Source organism: Nothoprocta perdicaria, unplaced genomic scaffold (genome assembly GCF_003342845.1).
Source record: "Nothoprocta perdicaria isolate Ctin4 unplaced genomic scaffold, notPer1 scaffold_14, whole genome shotgun sequence".
In the NCBI taxonomy this organism is placed as follows: Eukaryota; Metazoa; Chordata; class Aves; order Tinamiformes; family Tinamidae; genus Nothoprocta; species Nothoprocta perdicaria.
In genome coordinates, this window is record NW_020454538.1 from 903886 (window position 1) to 922692 (window position 18807).

General features: G+C 47.7%; 1 protein-coding gene across 1 annotated transcript in view; it reads left to right on the forward strand.

The window, feature by feature from the left end:
- The window catches only part of REEP1 (receptor accessory protein 1), a 50108-nt gene that overhangs the window by 19463 nt on the left and 11838 nt on the right, over positions 1 to 18807 (forward strand). Inside the window, exons 2-6 of the mRNA XM_026034154.1 lie at positions 587 to 659; positions 3606 to 3682; positions 5142 to 5262; positions 6212 to 6325; positions 17432 to 17600. Of these exons, the coding sequence (XP_025889939.1) occupies positions 587 to 659; positions 3606 to 3682; positions 5142 to 5262; positions 6212 to 6325; positions 17432 to 17600 (554 nt within the window). The remainder of the gene's footprint in view (positions 1 to 586; positions 660 to 3605; positions 3683 to 5141; positions 5263 to 6211; positions 6326 to 17431; positions 17601 to 18807) is intronic.

The following is an 18807-nucleotide window of genomic DNA, read 5'->3' on the forward strand; positions in this document are numbered from 1 at the left end:
ATAAGCAGCTAGGCAGAGATACAGAACAGTGCAGGACTCTTCCTTCCACAGGTTTAACGKAGGGTAGAGCCTCCATTCAAACCAAGGACTGGTATAACCTAGGTGCTGTTTTGTCCAATGTTTTCCAGCATTTTGTGCTTAAAGAATTTCAGATAAATGGTTCTCATTTTGCCCTGTCTCTGAAAGCGTTGCTCTATATTCTTGGTGTCACAGTAGATTACTTTAAAAAACAGATTTTTCATTTCCTTTTGTGCATGGGGTCTTATTTTTGTGTGATGTGTGACAGCTGTCTTAGGTCAATATCTATTAGATATGACGTGGCCTTGTAACTTAGAGCCATGGAAACCATCCCAAAAGGGAAAGATGTTTTCGATCTCTGCTCTTTGTTTGTGACACTGGCAGCACTTGCTTTGAGTTGTGATTCAAATCAAGTGATGCAGAATCAGTCATATGCTCTAGTTAGTGCACTAAAACTTAAATCTTAGCATTTTTTCACTAGCACAAAAAACATATTTAACAGTAGGAAAAAAAATTCCTCTGTGGCAGGAAATCAATTTAATCCATTCATCATTTTTTTCTTTTTCAGGCTGATATTTGGCACTCTTTACCCTGCTTATTATTCTTACAAAGCCGTGAAATCCAAGGACATCAAAGAATATGTGAGTAATGAGGTTTTTGACAGTGATACAGGGTTCGTTTTCTAAGATTGTTCCTCGCCACATTATAAAGGTGTCATCTGGGCTCTGGGAGGGCTCAAAAACCAGGACCCGGGCAGGGCTGCCTGGGTCCTGGCTAGGCAGAAGCTTAAGCTGGAGCTGATGTGGTCCCTGACAAATGCATCTGGCTGAAAAGGTGTTGGCCATCCAGAGCCCTTGTGTTTTCCTTTGTTTCTGAAAGAGTGGCATAAATCAAAGTGTCTCCTACAGGCCCTGAAGCTTTAGCTGTGYGTTCACAGCAGGGATAAGAAGCAGCAACTCGAAGCACGTGTGACTGAATCCTCAGACACACACATCTTTCCTGCTGGAGTGACCTATTTTATGGCAGGTCTGGTGACTGCCTTGTCCTTCTGCTGAAAACTCTTCCCTTGGCCTCTCCTTCTAAAGGCAGAAGTGCATTTAAGGAAAGGGAAATGTGGGAGAATCGATAGCATTGGACCCCCTTGGGGTCCTATGGGATTTGCAATCCAAGCTCTTTGTTAACTGTGCTGAACAAGGCTCAGCCTCCAGATCCTCTCAAGATGTCAGGGACAACAAGCCCATTTTCTCCCCTGGGTAACAGCTTAGGTGATTATCCCATTAAGTCCTTAGTGCAAACTCAAACTGTGACTCAGAGCGGCTGCTGAGACTTTTCCAGTCTATCATTCTGCTCGTTCAGATTATGGTTTTGGATATTTTGGGAATTGTGTTGCCCAACACACCAGATACTTCCRGAAAAATGTCCTTGCAGCCCATGCACAAGCTGTGCTTCTCAAGACTGGTGCATCCCCTGCTTGGAAGTGCTGACGCTTGTGCCAGCGTCCCCAGGCAGTGTCTACTGCTGATACAGAACGTTTTCACAGCCTCTTTCTGCAGAATTTTTCATTGAAGAGTCCACTTCTTGCTGGGAACTGGGCTGCACAAGAGGAACTTGCATTGGATCTATGGGGTCATAACCCTAACTTGGGAATAGTGGATCTTACAACTCGGCTGTACCTGAAATTGGTTTTCCCTGTAACATATCAGTTGTGGGGATCCATCAACTAGAGGTCTGATTCAAAGAAAAAAAAATTAACACTGACACAACAAAACCTTCACATAGGTGTATCTGTGCTAATCTAAACTCGTATCACTGTAGTGTGTATTTATTCTGTTTAGTAATAGGAGTTAGAATACCTGGTGGTTTAGGTTATCTCAGCCCTCYGCCCCACATTGTGGGCTGTATTAAAAGCTTTGCTGGCAGCGGTGCCTGACAGAGCTGTGCTGGCAGCGAGACCTTCCAGGAGTCCGTTACGTAAAAGCCTGGCAGAAGCTGCCCCGGGAGGACGTTTTTCCCAGGCGTTTGCCAGTGTAACTGCTGTAACCCCAAATAAACATCAGGGGGGCAGAAATGCAGCTGGGTGACAGGTACTTGTAGACAGAGAGACAGTTCAGGTACTGTCTGCACCACTGCCATGAGGAGAGGTGCTAGAGCAGGAGCTGGTGAGATCCAATGTGTTGTATCCCTCTCGTACTGCTGTCTTTGCAGCCTCCTCTCAGTCAGCTGTAATTATCCCAGCCTCAATTAACATGATCCAATATTGTCATTCAGACAAAGCCTAGAACGCTGATGGCTTTTACTTCATTAAGCTTTATAACATTCCAGCAAAGCCGCTTAGGCATACGGCTATTTTTTTCCAAACTGGAATGACTCTTGTTTTTTTTTTTTAATTAATTTGGAATTTTCCATTTTCAAGTAGAACCATCCATTTTCTGGATGAAATAAACATGAAATGAAACAAACAACTTACCATCACTTTTCTTTAAGAGATACTGATCTTTAAAGCCTTTTTGTTTTTTGAGCTCTCAGTTTAATGGGTTTTCAGCAGAAGAAAATTATTGCAGGAGAATTAATATGTTTTCCCCTCATCTCCAATATTTGGAAATTACTCCACACTTTGCTTCTGTGATAATAGTGCATGATACCTCTTAATAAAACTTAGTGGACGTGCAGGTAGCATATGCAGATAAGTTGTTTCCTTCAAGATCAAGACAAACTACATATCTCTGTATAGTTTAGTCCTGCCTTTAAATGCCATTTACTGCTCAATAGCAAAAAGCAACAACAAAAAAGCGAACAACGAGAGAGTCTTGAATTACTCAAGACACTGCAGTTTCCCTGATTAAAGACTCCTTCCCTRCCACTGTCACCATAGAGGAGAACCCCCCATAATCACCCACTGCAGAATCCCACCAGTGGAGTTGGCGCATGTGCCTGCACCACCAACGTGAGGTAAAATGYTCAAGCTTAAGCTCTGATTATAGAGATTTACACTGTGCCACTTGCCCTAGCAGCACAGTGGGTATGCAAGGTACGCGTGCAGGTAGGTACCATGGATCAAACAAGATATATTCATTCAGGAACTTATGGTATGTTGATTTTGTGAGTGACTCCTGGATCATAGGCTGAGCAGATAGCTCTTTGTTTTTCCCTGGTTACTTTTCCCTGTCTGTGAATATTATATAAGTAGTAACATTTTGGCTTAATCCTAGTTTGGTCCACGCCCTCATACCAGCGTTGGGTATTAAGATGAGCCAAGAGAGATTTTTAATGACCTGTGGCAGAGCTGTAGCCCCTAGTTGGCCAGCAGAGCTTCCTTAATAGGATCAGTGAATCAGAATGTCCTGCCTTTTTGTGAGACCAATCCCATGAGCCAAATTCCTCCTCCCGGGGGCTTGTGTGGAAATCTGAGGCATCTTTTGTGCTCAGGTGGGAGAAGCCCTTTCATCATATTTAAATCCTTAGTATATAGGTATATAGGAGGGAAAAATGATCCTCTCTTCTGTGAGGGTTACCTCTGCATTTGTACCTGTAAAAGATGGTTTGAGACCCTCTGGAAAAAMAACGTAACTCCTGCTTTCTTTTGCCAGGTCAAATGGATGATGTACTGGATTATATTTGCGCTCTTCACAACAGCAGAGACGTTCACAGATATCTTTCTTTGCTGGTGAGCATCAGATGGGAGAGGGTCTTTGGAATGAGATAGAAATAAATGAAAATGTTGATGAGAAAATGAGATCTGCAGGACCATGTTGCCTCTTGAGCACAGACTGAGCAGCTTCAGGTGCATAGAAATATTTTGTCAGAAGGATCCAGGCTTAATTTCTTAGTGTTGTCATATGAAAAGGGAGAAAGATGATGGAACAGCTCAGAGGTTATGGAGAAATCATTACAGAAGGCTCTGTCCCCAACCTGTGGGAAATGGGATTTTGTCAGAGACACAGCTCAAAATCAAGTTGGATCCTTCCAGAGATGATCACAGAATAAACAGCAGCTTTAGCTACAGGTACAGATCCAGGCTTACCTAATGGTTTCCTAACATAAATACACACACTCTGTGAATCAGGCAGGAAGAGCACTGCAGAACAGGTGTTGCCTCCAGGTTGCTGCCTGGGTGGTTGTCTTTCCTAGAGTCATTTCCCAGGTCATTTCTTGGGTCAGTTGAGTTGATGGGCTGCTGGAGGACAGTGACAATCTGGGCTGATGGGGGTCACTGGCACCCGATGAAGGTTTCTTGGTAGCATTTGTCAGGATCAGAGCACAAAAATGCCCAGCAATCAGATTCAGTACCTTAAATTTAGATGCTCGAGTCTGCAGATGTTGGTAGCCTTTACAGTAAGGCCTCTTCCAAGGTAGTAAAATTAAGATTGGTTGGTTTGAGGTTTTGGGTCACTGGGGTTTAGCTGTAGTGCCCGTCTCACCTTTAGCCTGTCCCTAGACAGCACTGAGTGCCTGTGGCAAGTCCTCCAAACAAAGGCAGTGGGGGCATTGGCACCAGGTCAAGTCTGCTGCCAAAGGAGACATTATTGTCTCTCTGTCTTGTCTGCACAGAGCCCTGCTGTGATGGCCTGGGGCACTGCGGGGCTGCGCTGCCTGAGCCAGCCTCTGAATGAGCCTGCTGTGAAGTGGAGATCCTCGTCAAACAGAAGCCCAGACTCACAAGCCCATGCTCAGAGCAGAGCCTGAGAGGCCCAGTGGGTCAGGCCTGGTTGCTGCATGGCCAGTGTGTTTCAGTTTCAGCCAGATAAATGTTATCTTAACTGCAGGAAGACACAGGAACAAAAGACTCATAAATAAATTGATGCAGCACTCATTCTTGGGTGGGTTTTTGCTGCCTCCCAATGACTGGGGATGCTGTAAAGGCTGCATGTGTACTCCCAGCATGGAGACAACAGCTCTTGTCACACAGCAGGATCTCTGACAGCCCATTAAGTAATTGCCCTAGTACCTAAGTAAAGAGCACATTTACTCACATGCCTAATTGAGGTAGTGCAAGGGTGACTAAACATGTGTTGGTTCTTGGATTCTCTGGTAAGCAAAACTAAACTAAGAACTGGCCAGTTCCTCCCTATGCTGTGCATCTCCAATCAGTACAGTGGGCGCTAACAGCTCTTTTTCTCTTCTAGGTTTCCATTCTACTATGAACTCAAAATAGCTTTTGTAGCTTGGCTGCTCTCCCCATACACAAAAGGTTCCAGCCTCCTGTACAGAAAATTTGTTCACCCAACACTGTCTTCAAAAGAAAAGGTAAGTGCAGGTGCCACAGCCCTCCCGGGTGAAGCAGATCTACAGAGTTTGCTCCAATCTCTGTATCACTCGCTCTCACTGAAGGACTGGGAGCTGCTGATTCTCCTCCTCTGTCATTCTACCATCTCTCTTTTTTGGGGGGGATGGTATTTTTGTTGTGTCTATGGCTGTTGTGTTTTTAAATACTGGCATCTGCTCAGCTCACTCACACATATTAGCTCATCCCTGGGCACTTGAGAAGTTAGCAGAGGGGAGAGTAAAAATACCCTCTGAGTGGCTTTGCACATCCTTGTTCAATACAGCTGGTGTGCTGTGTTGTGGCTGGATGTTTTTAGAGCAGCAGGGTCTGGCAGCCAGGACATCCTAARGGGCATGTCAGGCACAGTCTATCCTGCCTACGAAAGGGGCTTGGGAAATGTTTGGCCTGGGAGAGGTAACGGCATAAGCCTTGTGAAGTGTTTTAAGGTCCTGGGTTGAGAAATGTCTTGCTGTTAACTTCAGAGGGAACATTGCATYGTTTGCTGGCCCCAAGAATGACAGTGGCTCTGAATGGGACATTGTCAGGCAGATCTGCTTGGTGCTTCTGCTTGCATGGGCAAAGAACAGCTCTTAGCCAAGTACCAGCATGCAAACTGTTAGGAAGCCAGTGACTGTTTCCCGCAGTGGCAGCTGTGGAAGTGTCTATGACTCTTTAGCCATAGACAGGGAATGAACAGTTGTCTCTCAGTCTTATCCCAGAAGGCCAGTGGGGATTAGTCCCCTGTCTGTGCTTCTTGGGAACTTCTGCTTGGGTTCCCTGCATGCTGTGCTTGTGCATTTGGGGTATCTGAGTCCAGCAGTACAGGACCCACCAAACTCCTGAACGTGTTGAAGGCAGATGCTGCAGTGCCAAGAGAGCAGGGCTCTGAACTTGTCCCTCTTTGTTTTTTTCCTTTGGCTGCTGTGGCAGGAGATTGACGACTGCCTTGTCCAGGCGAAGGATCGGAGCTACGATGCCCTCGTGCACTTCGGGAAGCGGGGGCTGAACGTCGCGGCCACGGCGGCCGTCATGGCAGCCTCCAAGGTAACGGTGCGGGGCGGTGACGTGGGTGACACCAGTGTCTGCATCTGTCCATCGCCAGCAGCAGCCGCAGTGTCAACTGGAGGAGGGAAGAGGGGTAGAGATGCACACAGAATCACACAGAATGGTTGAGGTTGGAAGGGACTTTAGATATCATCTAGTCCAACCCCCTGCTCCAGCAGGGACACCCAAAGCACGGGGCACAGGGTGTCATCTACGCGAGTTTGGAAGATCTCCAGAGAAGGAGACTCCACAGCCTCCCTGGGCAGCCTGTGCCAGGGCTCTGTCACTCTCACAGGAAAGAARTTCTTCCTCACATGGATGGAACTGCCTGGGTTTCAACTTGTACCCATTGCCCCTTGTCCTGTCACTGGCCACCGCAGAGAAGAGTTTGGCCCCTTCCTCCCTACATTCCCCCTTCATGAACTTAAACATGTTGATCAGATCCCCTCTCAGCCTTCTCTTCTCCAGACTAAACAGGCCCAGCTTGCTGAGTTAATCATCTTAATTGCTTAAACATCTTCATTGCTCTTCACACTTACTCACTGCTTTAGGTCCTGCTCCAATCTCCCATTCCTCTGCCACCCAAGTGCCTCTTGGGATGAATACTGTATAAAAGGCACAAGTGCCTGGCGGGTAGAAGTTCTGCTGCAAAGTTAACACATACCTGGTGTAAACTTTACTGGAAGTAAATGTATATACAAGTGAATGGGAAGCAGTATCAACAGAAAATAGGTGGTATTTCCATTTTTCACTTGCAGAAAAACTGCATGAACTTGATAACCGCTCCCAGATCATGGGAGGTCTTATCGTGGAGGCAGATGTGCACAGTGACCACACTCTTGTGCTTTGGGGGGCGAAACTTGTAAAGATGTTAAGATTTTCATACCTTTTGCAAGAGGATATATATAGGTGAGATGGGTATTAGGAAAAGCATATGAATGGGAGTTTAAAGAATTGATTTTGCTCTGCCACATGCTTCCTCTATGACCACAGACACATCAGTCAATCTCTCCTGGCCTTAGTTTCTGTAAAAACAAATCATACTTCCTTAGGTAGCCAGATATGTTGAGATCTATAAAGCTCGTTGAATGGAAGATATTATGGAAGTAGAGAATCCCTGGGATGTACCATGCACAGGTGGGAGGAAAGACCTGTGTCATCTTCTGAAGAGATGAGAAGAATTTCATCTCTTTCCCTGCCAAGCGTTGTGCAGACTCTGGCTCAGGGCAGGGGCAGCTCAAACTCTGCTTTGAACTGCTGCTTTTTCAGGAAGGTTTGGCTAACTCAGCTAACCCCAGTCTGAAGTGGAACCTGGGGATAACAGGGAGCTAAGGCAAAACTGGGTGTTCTGTGCCCAAGGACACAGCACTTGTGATATCTCGGTGATATCTCTGTGCTATATATCTCAGATATTTGATAACTCTRTGACACTGAAGCTTTTGCTGCTCTGGAAGCATGAAGAAGTTGCACCATGGATATAAGTTAGGCTTTGGGAATGACTATTTTGCAGCACTGTCTTTTCTCCTCTACCCTTCCTGTAATGCACTGCAAGGTCTCTATGCTGGAGCCATTTGTAGGACAGGAAGAAACTGTGCAAAAATCCTGAAAAAAATCTGATTCATGCTTGGGTAGCCCCAGAACATGGGCAGCCTGCAGTGGTCCTGACCCACAGGGCCCACTTGTTAATCTCAGAATGGAGCAGTGTCTTTATCAGCTCTTTAGCCTGAACAGTCAGCACCACTGTTTTTCTTCCTGCCTTTCTGCTTTTCCAGTGCGTTTAAGAATCCCGCTCCCTTGAAATACAAAGGAAGACAGCAGGAATCTGGGAGGAAGGTAGGAAAGTGTTCAGGGTCCCAGGAAGATACTGTCTTATTTGTTTAACAAAGCTCCCCATTTGATGCTGGAAGAAAGCAATCCACCCTGTGGGTCCTGTAGTGTTGTTGTATGGTGCAATTGCTGACCTAACCTTAGAGGCAACGGTTAAAATAGTGCAACAGATAAAATAGTGCTGCATATAATGGACCAGAAATGTGTTCTCTGCACATTACTTTGGGTAGCAGAGAATAWTCTGTTGACAGTACGGAGAGGGAGTTATTGGATGGATTGGTGGATTTTTTACAGCAAAGCAAGGACCGTTTTTGTCTTTGCTTCAGCTCTGAGAGTAAAAGTGCTCTGGATACCCAAGGGCAAAGCAGGGCTCACTACATCAGCACGTGTCTCCTAGCTAGTTGTTTGCTTATGTGTGCTTTGGGGCACGGAGCCAAGAGACAGGGCAAGCTGATATAAGGTCTCTCCTGCTCCTGAATGGACTGATGCTCTTACTCCCACTCCCATTTTACTATCAGAAAACCCAGAAAGAGAACGAAAGAGAATAACATTTTTTTCCTAGCAGGTGAAAGAGCTCGCAGTGGGTTTCAGGAGTGCCGAGCCAGCACAAGGGAGGGGACCGAGCTGCATGGGGAGAAGTGTTACAAGAGGAAAGCGTAGCGAGGTTTCTTCCACTCATGGGAGCCGTGGGATCAGATCTTCTGCTCACAGGGCTGTGTAAACCTKAGCACGTTTACACTCTTCATGGTGTGTTAGTCAGGAGCGGCTGAAGTGGTTTCTGTCCCTCCCCTTCTGTCACCGAATTTCTCACCATTTTGGCAGAGAGTGCCAATGGCTGAGGTTTGCAGCCTGGTGTGTTGCAGTGCAGAGTGCAGAGTTGGGATTAATCCTGGTCTCCCAAGATATGAAGTGCAGTGGTCAGCGTGGACATGGGCCCGTTTAGCTGTACTTGCTGCCGAGGGAGCCGTTTCCAAGAGAAGGGTGATACAGGCAGGTAGGAGTGGTAACAACAGCCTGTATTTCCCTGCTTTTCCACTGCTTTTAAATGTTTGTCAACACCCTTACATGCTCCTTTGAGAAAGAGGTATAACAGGGCTAGATTATCCCGCATGAGAGAAGTTTAAATGACTAATTATGTGGAAAATGCTTTGAGCTGACACATGCCAAGCAAGTCTACTTGCTGGGGCAGGAGAAGAGCGGTCTGTGTAAGGCTTATTCTGGCTTTCTGAATGCCAGGGTTTAAAGCTATTTAGCCAGCATGTGATAAGCAGTGAGGTAGGTGAGAACATGAGCCCTTAGCAGGTTCATTGGGTTGCCACCTTTAATTGGTCAGGTTAAAACTGGAACCTACAGAAGCAACCAGATACTCAATACTTATGAGCATCTGCAGGTCTCATGGCAAATGTGGCTTTTGCCAGCAAGAGGATGTGAGGATCTCTCTGTCTTCTCTTGGATTAATGAGTGAGGGAAAGGTGCTTTAAGAAATGGACCCCCAGATGCTGCAGTTCAGCATCTTCTGCTGGCGGATCCCCAGTGAGATGCTGGGCTGGAAATGTGCTCCTCACAGGCCTGTTTTCAGAAATAAACTTAAATCAGAGGGTTCTTGTGCTTGGAGACAGCCTTCCCGCTGCAGGAGCCCTGTCCCCCCCCGTTCCTCCAACTTGTTTTAGCCAGTCTCGTAACTGCCACGGTGGTCTGCATCCATCAGAGTCTTTTGCCTTCAGGAATAGGATCTTTGGGCATTTGGCCCATGTCTCTTCTGTTTAGAGATCACTCGACCCAACGCGGCTCCCTCGATTAGGGGCAGCTCCGCGACGCYGCTTGTGGATTTATCACCGGCTCAGATGCTGCAGACTGAGCACAGACACACATCCCTTGTTTGCCTCCAATCCCCTGGCCGATTCCCCTGCCTATTTTGAGCTGTCCCAGCGCAGGCTTCGCTTTCCCGTCCCCTTCCCCCCGCTCCCTTCCCCGTTGTGTTTTGTTTTGCAGCCGCAGTTGTGCTAATCCTGGCACAAACCTGAGCCAGACCATTTCACGGGCCGAGGAGCTGTCAGTGGCCCAAGCACCCCGTGCCTCCCAGCTGGCTCGCTTAGGTGTTTTCTSTCTCTCAAGAGAGTCTATTTCTGATGGCCACCAATTGAAGACAGAGCCTGGGACATCTGCTTTTTTTGCCCCGCRAGGCACTCGGGTCTCCTGTGTGTCCTCCCAGGAGCACAATCGCCTTAGGGGCTCCTAATCCTGTCCTCACTGCTTGGTCACCCTGTCACACGCTGTCGCTTCAAGTGGGTCAGCGCTAAATGGCAGGATTAGATGACCAGGCAGTAAATCCTGCTGGTCTTTGCATGTTTTCARTTAGCTCGGGCTCCTTCAGCCATCCCTGCTCCCGAGGGCTCCTAAGCCCTGATCACCTTCTCCCGYCCAGCTCCCCTCGGAGGAGGAGAGGGAGAGCAGAGCAGCCTTCGGGAATGGGCAGTGCTCCTTCCTGGACCCCGGGAGAAGGGAGTGTTACAGTCCCGGTGCGCAGCCCTCACGGGCTGGATGCAAGGCCCACAGAGCTGTCGGATGGGGCCTGGTCCAGGCCCCCCAGCTCAGACAAGCCGCAGGGAGGAGGCTCTGGCTGCTGGGAAGCACCTCCAGCCTCTGCAGCACGAGCCCTCTCGCTGGCACCAGCACTTGCTGTTCTGGCCTCCTCATCCTCCACCACTCCGTCTGCCACCCCACGCCTCCCAACGCTTTGCTCTGTCCCAAATCCCAAGCTCTTCCACTCACTCCTTCCTTTTCCCAGACCCTGCCCTGCTCCTGGGTTTCTTGGATCCTGTTTTCCTTGTTCAACATCCAGATAAACTATTTCTGCCAAACAGGCCAATGTCGGATCCCCACTGACAAATAACTCTCCAAGCCCCCCAAAGCGCCACTCGGCTGCGCAAAGAGAGAGCTGCAGAAAACGCCCTGCAGCCACAGATAGGCAGGCCCATGGTTCTGACCCCGTCCTTGCCTTGCTGGGCCTGGCCCTGCTTGCAGAGCAGCCGGTGCCGGGCCCGTGGGTGCTGCCTTTGGAAGCAGTGCAGGGCGGCGCGGGCCGTGGGGCCAGCCCAGCACCCAGTTCAGAGGACGTTTCTGCCCAGCCACCCAGCACTGGGTGTGCAGTGACCCCGCTGGGCGCGCGCCCTGGTCGGTGGGGCCCTGAGTTCTGCATTGTGCCCTGCTCCTGTAGCCTTTGGAGACCTGCTGTCTCAAAGAGCCGAGTACCCTCCACCTGAAAGTATCTTCTTTGAGATCTCCATTTGGGATCCAGAACTGTGGCCTCCTGGCTGAGCTAAATTATRCCAGTAAATGAAAATACACATTGTTTTCTTGAAATGTTTGGTTATGTGTCAGTGGTTACAGTATTTCATGGTGTGATTTATCTTTTGTCCCGACATCTTCTAGGAACCATTTTTTACCAAAATGAGGAAAACCAAACGCCACCACAGATCTACAGCCCAGGCAGCTCCATTAGTTTTTCCCTGGCTCTTTCAAGGAGGTCTCCGAGGGGCTGCCAGTAACCAGAAAGGGCCCAGGCAGAGCCAAACCATAAAATCAGACGGAACGGCCGGGCTGGACAGACAATAACAGGACGTTTCTGTGGGAGGAAATGAGCTCCACAAACAAAAAGGGTGGATGAAATTAGGTTTCCACTATTGCATTAACGTCAGCTGGTTTCCCTTTGAGTCTGTAGCACAGGCTGACATCTCCGGACTGTTTAGCTTATCTATGCAATTCCTAGTCATAAAGGCCTTTCCTACAGGATATTTATGTTCATACGGTCTGACAGTGGCAGGATCAGTTGCCCCCTTCCCTCAGGCTTGTGCTCGGTACATGAAGTTCCCGGTTCGGCTCTGCGGGGCCTTCCTGCAGCCAAGTGATCCCTGTTAACCCACTTCCCACAATAGCTCYCAGCCCCGGCACCAAACGCTGCCAGTGGTCACATGGCCCTGCCCTAATCCCAGACCTTAATTAGTAGTAAATCCGCTCGGTTCCTAATGATCCTAAGTGGGGATTACAAAGGTGGCCAGACATCAGGAGTTGCTCCAAGGGGAAGCGCCCATAAAGAGCAGAGCGGCCACCCCTCGTGCTTGCAACTTGCTTAACTCTTTCCATGTAGGTGCTAGGCAGCACCCTGCCAGCTGGGGCCCTGCAGTGGCTTCTCCGTCTCCCTGGGAAAGTCAAGGAAGGGAGAAGCTACATTTCAAGTCCTAACCTACACATGTCCCTGCTGTTTCTCCCACTTTCTGGTATCATCACCCATGTGTCCCTTGCCCTTTGCAGCAGGTGCTGGGACCCAGTGTCGCGCTCACGTCTYGCCTCAGTTGCTTATGCTTCAAATAGTCTTTCTTCTCTAAGCTTTTATGTGTGTTGCCACATTGGCTCTCTTTTTCCCTTGCTAGGTCTCTCAGCTACTTCATTTACACTTGTATTTGGACCAGAAAGAAGGGCAGGTAACCGGTTAATGCTTGCACTAACCCAGCTAAYGGTGCCTTCTGCAGGGCCAGGCCGAGCTCCTCTGAGCTCAAACCCCTCGGGGCCAGATCCTGTGCGTGCAGCTCCAAAAGCCTCCCTTGGATCTCACCAACAAAATGCCTCCCAAGTCCTCTGCTTGCAATCGGAGAGACTCCAGCAGCCAGCCAGGGAATTTTGGAACATGGAAAAAAACCTACCCAACTAACTCAGGTTGTTGCTCCTGTGTTGGCCAAGCTGCTCTGTTTGCTTGTGGTTTCTCACTAATGGGTGAAGGGAGCCTCYCTGGCACTGTTACAGTGCCAGGAGGATGGAGGGGCTGGCGGTGGGGCTGGGGGCCAGGACTTGCTTGGGCATGAGGACGCAGCTACGCGAGCGGTTCCTGACCGCCTGTCAACTGGGCTGGCCGAGGAAGTCCTGCTGGAGCAACTGCGGCTATCCTGGGAAACTGCACTGCTGGTATCCTGGGAATATGTGGGATAGAGGCTGCAACATGCATGCAGACCTGTCTGCTAGCGTGCAGGAGAGCTGCTAACCAAGGTCACAAGAAAAAGAGGAGAACGTTACCAGGTGTGGTACAAGTGTGATAAGTGTGACTTAGTGTTCCCTTGCCTGGCAATTAACTACTGATCCTGACCTGCAAAAGACCAGAAGGGGCCAATGTGTTTTAACATTGACTGTGTTAAAAGCTCCTCTTTTTTGGTGTGAATTTATTTGGTTGCTGATTTGTGTTGCTTCACTGTGCAGTATTACGGTTTCCACAGCTGCAAAATGGAGTTTCTGTAGGTATTAGAGATGTGTTGATGCCTAAATAATGTCTACAAAGGTCTTTCTGATTTTTAGATTGAAGGTATGATAATGTAACRTTGTCACTTATGGGCCTAGTGGGATTGGTGGGTCTTGGGAGAGGAGCAGCTGAAGGAAGCTTTTATACTGGGATACCAACCTGGGAAGGGCTCTGCTTTCCGTGCGTCCCAGGCCTTCACCGTGGCATGAACCTCCCTAGAGAGAGTAAGAGCAAATGAATCTGAGAGCAGGTGCTAGGGATGGAGAGATGCATGTTCCCATCCCATGCCATCAGAAGCCTCCCTGTCCAGGAAAATCAGAGTACCCTGCAATTAGGGACAACCTGTGTCCTAGGAGAGACCGGGGGAAGGTTGAGTCTAGATGGGCAGTCTTGTGCTGAAGGAAGAGAAGGCCCAGGGTTCCAGCACTGCTGTAGCCAGTGTCCTCTCCTAGGGGACAGGCCCCACACGCCAGCGAGCTCAACGTGACAGGCAGTAGTGAAGGCAAGGAGAGAGCAGCCCTGTCACCCACAGCCCCGCCAGCCCTTCCAGTCCCCACGTTCAAAAAGTTCTTCAATATCCAGCTGTTGACACACTGAGGTGCTGTTACCCAGGCCACTCTCCTGATGTTAACCTCAGCCGAGCTCGCTAGGATAAAACCAGGAAGAAATCAAACTATTAATTTGATTTTTTTCTGTTATTAATAAATGGTAAATCCTATTATGGAATAACAAGCTTTACTGCAGGATAAAGACTTTATTGCTAAAAAAAAGAATGTAATGATAGCAGTGCAAACCCTCACAGCATCTGCCTTTAAAGTGTTTGTGATCTCATATACAGCAGCTGCTTTTGTGTCAGGGRAATAAAGGTTGGTAACAACATTTACCATCTAGCTTTGAAACTGTCCTGATTCTGTTATACTTACTGCCATGTATCTGTTTGGGTTTGGGTAGAAATATTGTGGTGACAAGGAAAGAACTGGGATTAAAGTGTTATGTTGTGCCCAAGGAAATACAAGAAGTCCGGTCTCTTCCTACAAAGATGTAAAGTCTTGAAAGAAAAATATGAAATATGAAAGAAAAATATGGAATGACTGTTAGCAAGCTCCTTCACATTTAATTTTGCCCCTCAGCTTAAGTCATTCCTGCCATTTATGAGACTTGTACAAACTATTTTGTGGAATGGCAGTAATGGTAGTATTTTGCCATGTAATTGCAGAAAAAAAAAAGCAACCTTTACCCTCGGGTTGCAATGCATTGAGGCTTGTTAATGAATGATAATATTTTTTCCTTTGTGTTTTATTTTTTTTTAATTCTTGGAGAGCATCATAATTATTTAGGACAGCTGCTACGATATCAGTGTGTTTAAGGCATGCCATGCACATTATATCCTATGTAACGGGCAGCAGGTGATGGGCAAAATGGGTCTTTTTGCTTTAAAGCCCTCTGGGGCCTTTGATCCTTATAGGCTGCTACGGCTGCAGTACAGGAATATCAGCACATCCCCATTTCCAGCACAAAAGAGCACTTGGGGTCGTCCTCCCGGCCGGGTTGTCTGACATGTGAATCTTCCCTGTGCGCAAACCCAAACCGTCAGCCGGAGCGGAGGGGACTTKAGCGCAGGCTCAGGTATTGGAGCATGGGCTGGGGTCCTGGCACAGGGGACAGGCTGGTCCCCCGGGCCAGCCTTGGTCCCCACTGATACCGGAGCCGCCAACGCGGGAGGAATCCGGCACTCGCGCTGCGGCAGCTGCTCCGGCTCCGGCTGCGGCGTCGCTGATCCGGCCCCACCAGGTTATTTACAGATCCCACTGCTCCTGTCTCGCGCTCGCCGAGGAGCTGCCTGTTGCACCAGACTGCGGGGTGGGGTGGCGGGTTTTAAGCCGGCTACTGAGAAGAGTTCTGCGTGGCAGGAATTCCAGGCAAGCCAGGAAACCCACCCAGGACTGTACAGCCCTGAGCCCTGCGTGGCTGTGACCCTGCTGAGATCACCACAGSTGCCATGCAAATAGCCACGCAAGCAAAATCCAGTGTGTGTATATATATATACACACACACACATACATATATACACATGTATTTGTATGTATATATGCATATAAATAAAATTACAGTGTATCTGTGGCAGTTGCTGCCTATTACACAGAAACAGAGCAGAATAAATGTGCCTCAGACTGACCTCGAAGCAAGAAGTCAAGCTGCCCATTAGAGTAAGAACTTGTTCCGAGAGTGATTTAGCTGCTGGCAGGAAAGTACCCAGAATTCAGGCATCAACCCTTGAGGCAGAGTGGAGAGTAAGAGAGGAGAGGTGTGATTTTAATTAAGCATCTGCTTTAGGGACTCTACTGCCAAAAATATAAAACCAGCAAGGAACTCAGTGTTCAAAAAATGAAGCATCATCCACTTGAAATGCTGTAAAATTAGAACAGGTCAACGAGAAGGAGCAAGATAAGGTCTGCAGGAGGAGCRTGGTGAGGGTGCAGGTGCTTCTCTGTAGCAATTTGCAGAAAAGCTAAATGCAAAAAAACAGCTAAACTCAGCACACATAGAGATCTTAAGAAAGCAAAAATTAAATAAATACATAAAAAGAAGATAAAAATCCTGATGCAGCTTCCTAGCTAATTCCACCTCATGATGGTGCCCTGGAAGGGGTGGATGGATTTTGTCCCTCTCTGATGACGCTTCCACTGGYGGCCCTTTGGGCAGTGCTGATGGCAGCTCCGTCACGAGACATTTGCTGCTTGCTGGGTAGGGAGCATGGGACGAGCTGATCCTGGCATCCCAAGGATCAGCTGGGAGGTGACTGAGCTAGGAATCTGCTCCAAGGCRCTAACTGCGAGCTGCCCCAGTGACCACGAGCACTTGGTTTCCATTCACCTGCGCGTATAGTTCCTCAGCAAAGATGCTTACGTGAGTTGTTGCAGACACAAATGTTATTCTCTGTGCCTTCCATTGCCTTAYTTGGCCTTTTGCACATGTTTTTCCCAGTCTCTATTTTGTGTTAACTAAGCAGGGCAAGATGCTCTACTGGTTTTGCCTTCTTCTGACTTCACCTCAGCCTAGGCAATGCTGCTCCAGTTCTTCATTCTCTAATTTGAACTAGCAGAAGTATTTTAGAATCAAGCCCTGTGTATTTATTTCATTATTTTTTTTCAAGAGTATTTGTTATGAAGTGTGTCCTTCAGAAGAAAACAACATAAACCCCCCAAATCTAAATGTACTTTTTGTCAGTTATGCTGAAGGAAGGATAGATACAATTTGTATTGATTTCTCAGCAGTTCCTGGCATTCTTTTTCTAGGGTTATCATATAGAATGTGGGTGTTAGAATTGAGGATTTACCTTTTTAATGGGATGTAGTTCTAATGAAAGGTATCCCTTTTATCAACCCACTGTTCATGAAGAACAATCAGATTCCTTTCATCAAGGACTATGTTTATTGTTGCTCAGTCTTAAAGGGGAAAAAAAACTGTGTATGAATTTCTTTCTTCTTAAGCTGCATGTACAAGCCCTGGCCTGCTGCTTTCCTTTTAAGAATGACTTTATTACCTTAAAAATTCAGATTTTCCATGCTCTGGAAATTCTCTGCATGACTGAAAACTTCAGGGTGAATGTCATCAGCGATGATTATTTTAAGAGGGGAGTTACTTTCATGCAGAGCATTTAATTGGGTTTCTGAGGGCAAACACCTATTTAACAAAGATATTGGTGAAGAAAAGTGCCTGCTGGGCAGGGCCAAGAGCACTGAGCTTGGATGGTTACACTGAAGAATCTGAGATGCTCTCCAGCARAAATGTGCATCATTGGGCTTTATTCATAGCGTTATTCCAAAAGAAAAAGCAAGAAGAAAGAAATGAAGCTGCTAACTCATTTGTGGCCTCTGTAGGTTACTGAACCAGATGATTTTTTCTCTGCCTATTGTCCTAGTGGAGAAAGGCTCAAAATGAGCTGTGGAATCTGACTTCTGTGCGTGTTGTTTCCTTGCTTGTTTAACCAGGGACAAGGGGCTCTGTCCGAGCGGCTAAGGAGCTTCAGCATGCAGGACCTCTCGACGATTCGAGGAGACAGCAGCACCTCTGTTCCTCCCTCGGTCACTGTACGAACAAGTAGCAAACAGAGCCAGGCAAAAGCATCCAGGAGTGCATCGGAAGGCACTGSCAGCTCAGGTAAGCGCCAGCGTTTGGTTCAGTGCCGTGTTTTTTGGAAGATCAAGCAGCTGAATGAAGCCATGCAGCCGGCAGGAATATATAGAAACAGACCCTGGAGGCAGCATGTGCCAGAATTCGCAGGCTGCAGACCTGCTGTGGAGGCTCCTGGCACTTAAATAACAGTGGCCTCGCTTGATAGTTACTATTCCTGGCGGGTACCAAAGGTTGGACTMGGGCAGTCAAGGGAGGCAACATCAAGCCTTGCAACTTGAGCTGAAAAGCCAGGCCCTGGATTTGGGGCTTCAGTGATGGCGTTTTCAACGAGAAGGGCTAAGGGAGCTGCAAGATCTGAGAGCTGTTTGTGATACGAAGGGTGTGTAAGCACTGCTGTGGGAAGCAAGCAAAGGCAAAGGTTTGGCTTTGGATTCTGAAAGGGTAAAGGGGAGAAACAGCCCCATGGCTTTACAAATTCATTTCAAGCTTGGTTCCAGAAATCTTTGTCAGCCCAGATCCAAAATGTGGTGGAATTTTTTTTTGTTTTCMAAGTTTGAAATTCAGCAATTTCTGCTTGTGTGTGATGAGGTCTGTGGAAACAGCATTTCATGCATCCATATATTGCTACCCCTTCCCGATTGCATTTAGTTTTGGGATATATTAGAGACATCTTTCTCTTCCTTCCTAAAGTGTCTTCTTCAAGCCCTTCACACATGCTGAGAATTAGAGCTCATGATTGTAATTTTTTTTTTAATATCCTCTGTTGAATGATTTCTCTTTGTAGGTAAACTGAAATAGCTGATGCTAACGCACAGTGGTTGTAATTCTGGCATTTAGAAATGCTGCCCCAGCCCTGCTCTTCTCTCTTTCTTGAGCGTTCGCTTCTCTGTTCACAACCAGGTCCCCAGTGAAACTTGGCATTATGCAGATACGGGATCTGAAAGAAACTGCTTTGGAAAGAGAAGGGAATAGAAAGMGGTCTGGATCTTCCCTAGTAGCTGGGACCACCCTCAGGCTACACTGAGTAACGGTTCAGCTCGTTTCTTTTCCACAGTTGTTGCCTTTAATACGCGGCTGGCGCTGGTTGGGTTGGTCTGTGACGCACCGAGCCCCCTGTTCACACCAGCAGCGGGCACTTGGGTTGCAATGACCACATGCGGACGCAGCAAAGGTTTATTTTTGCCCCTGAGGAATGTCTCACAAGGCCCAGAAATACAATATCCCAAGAGCA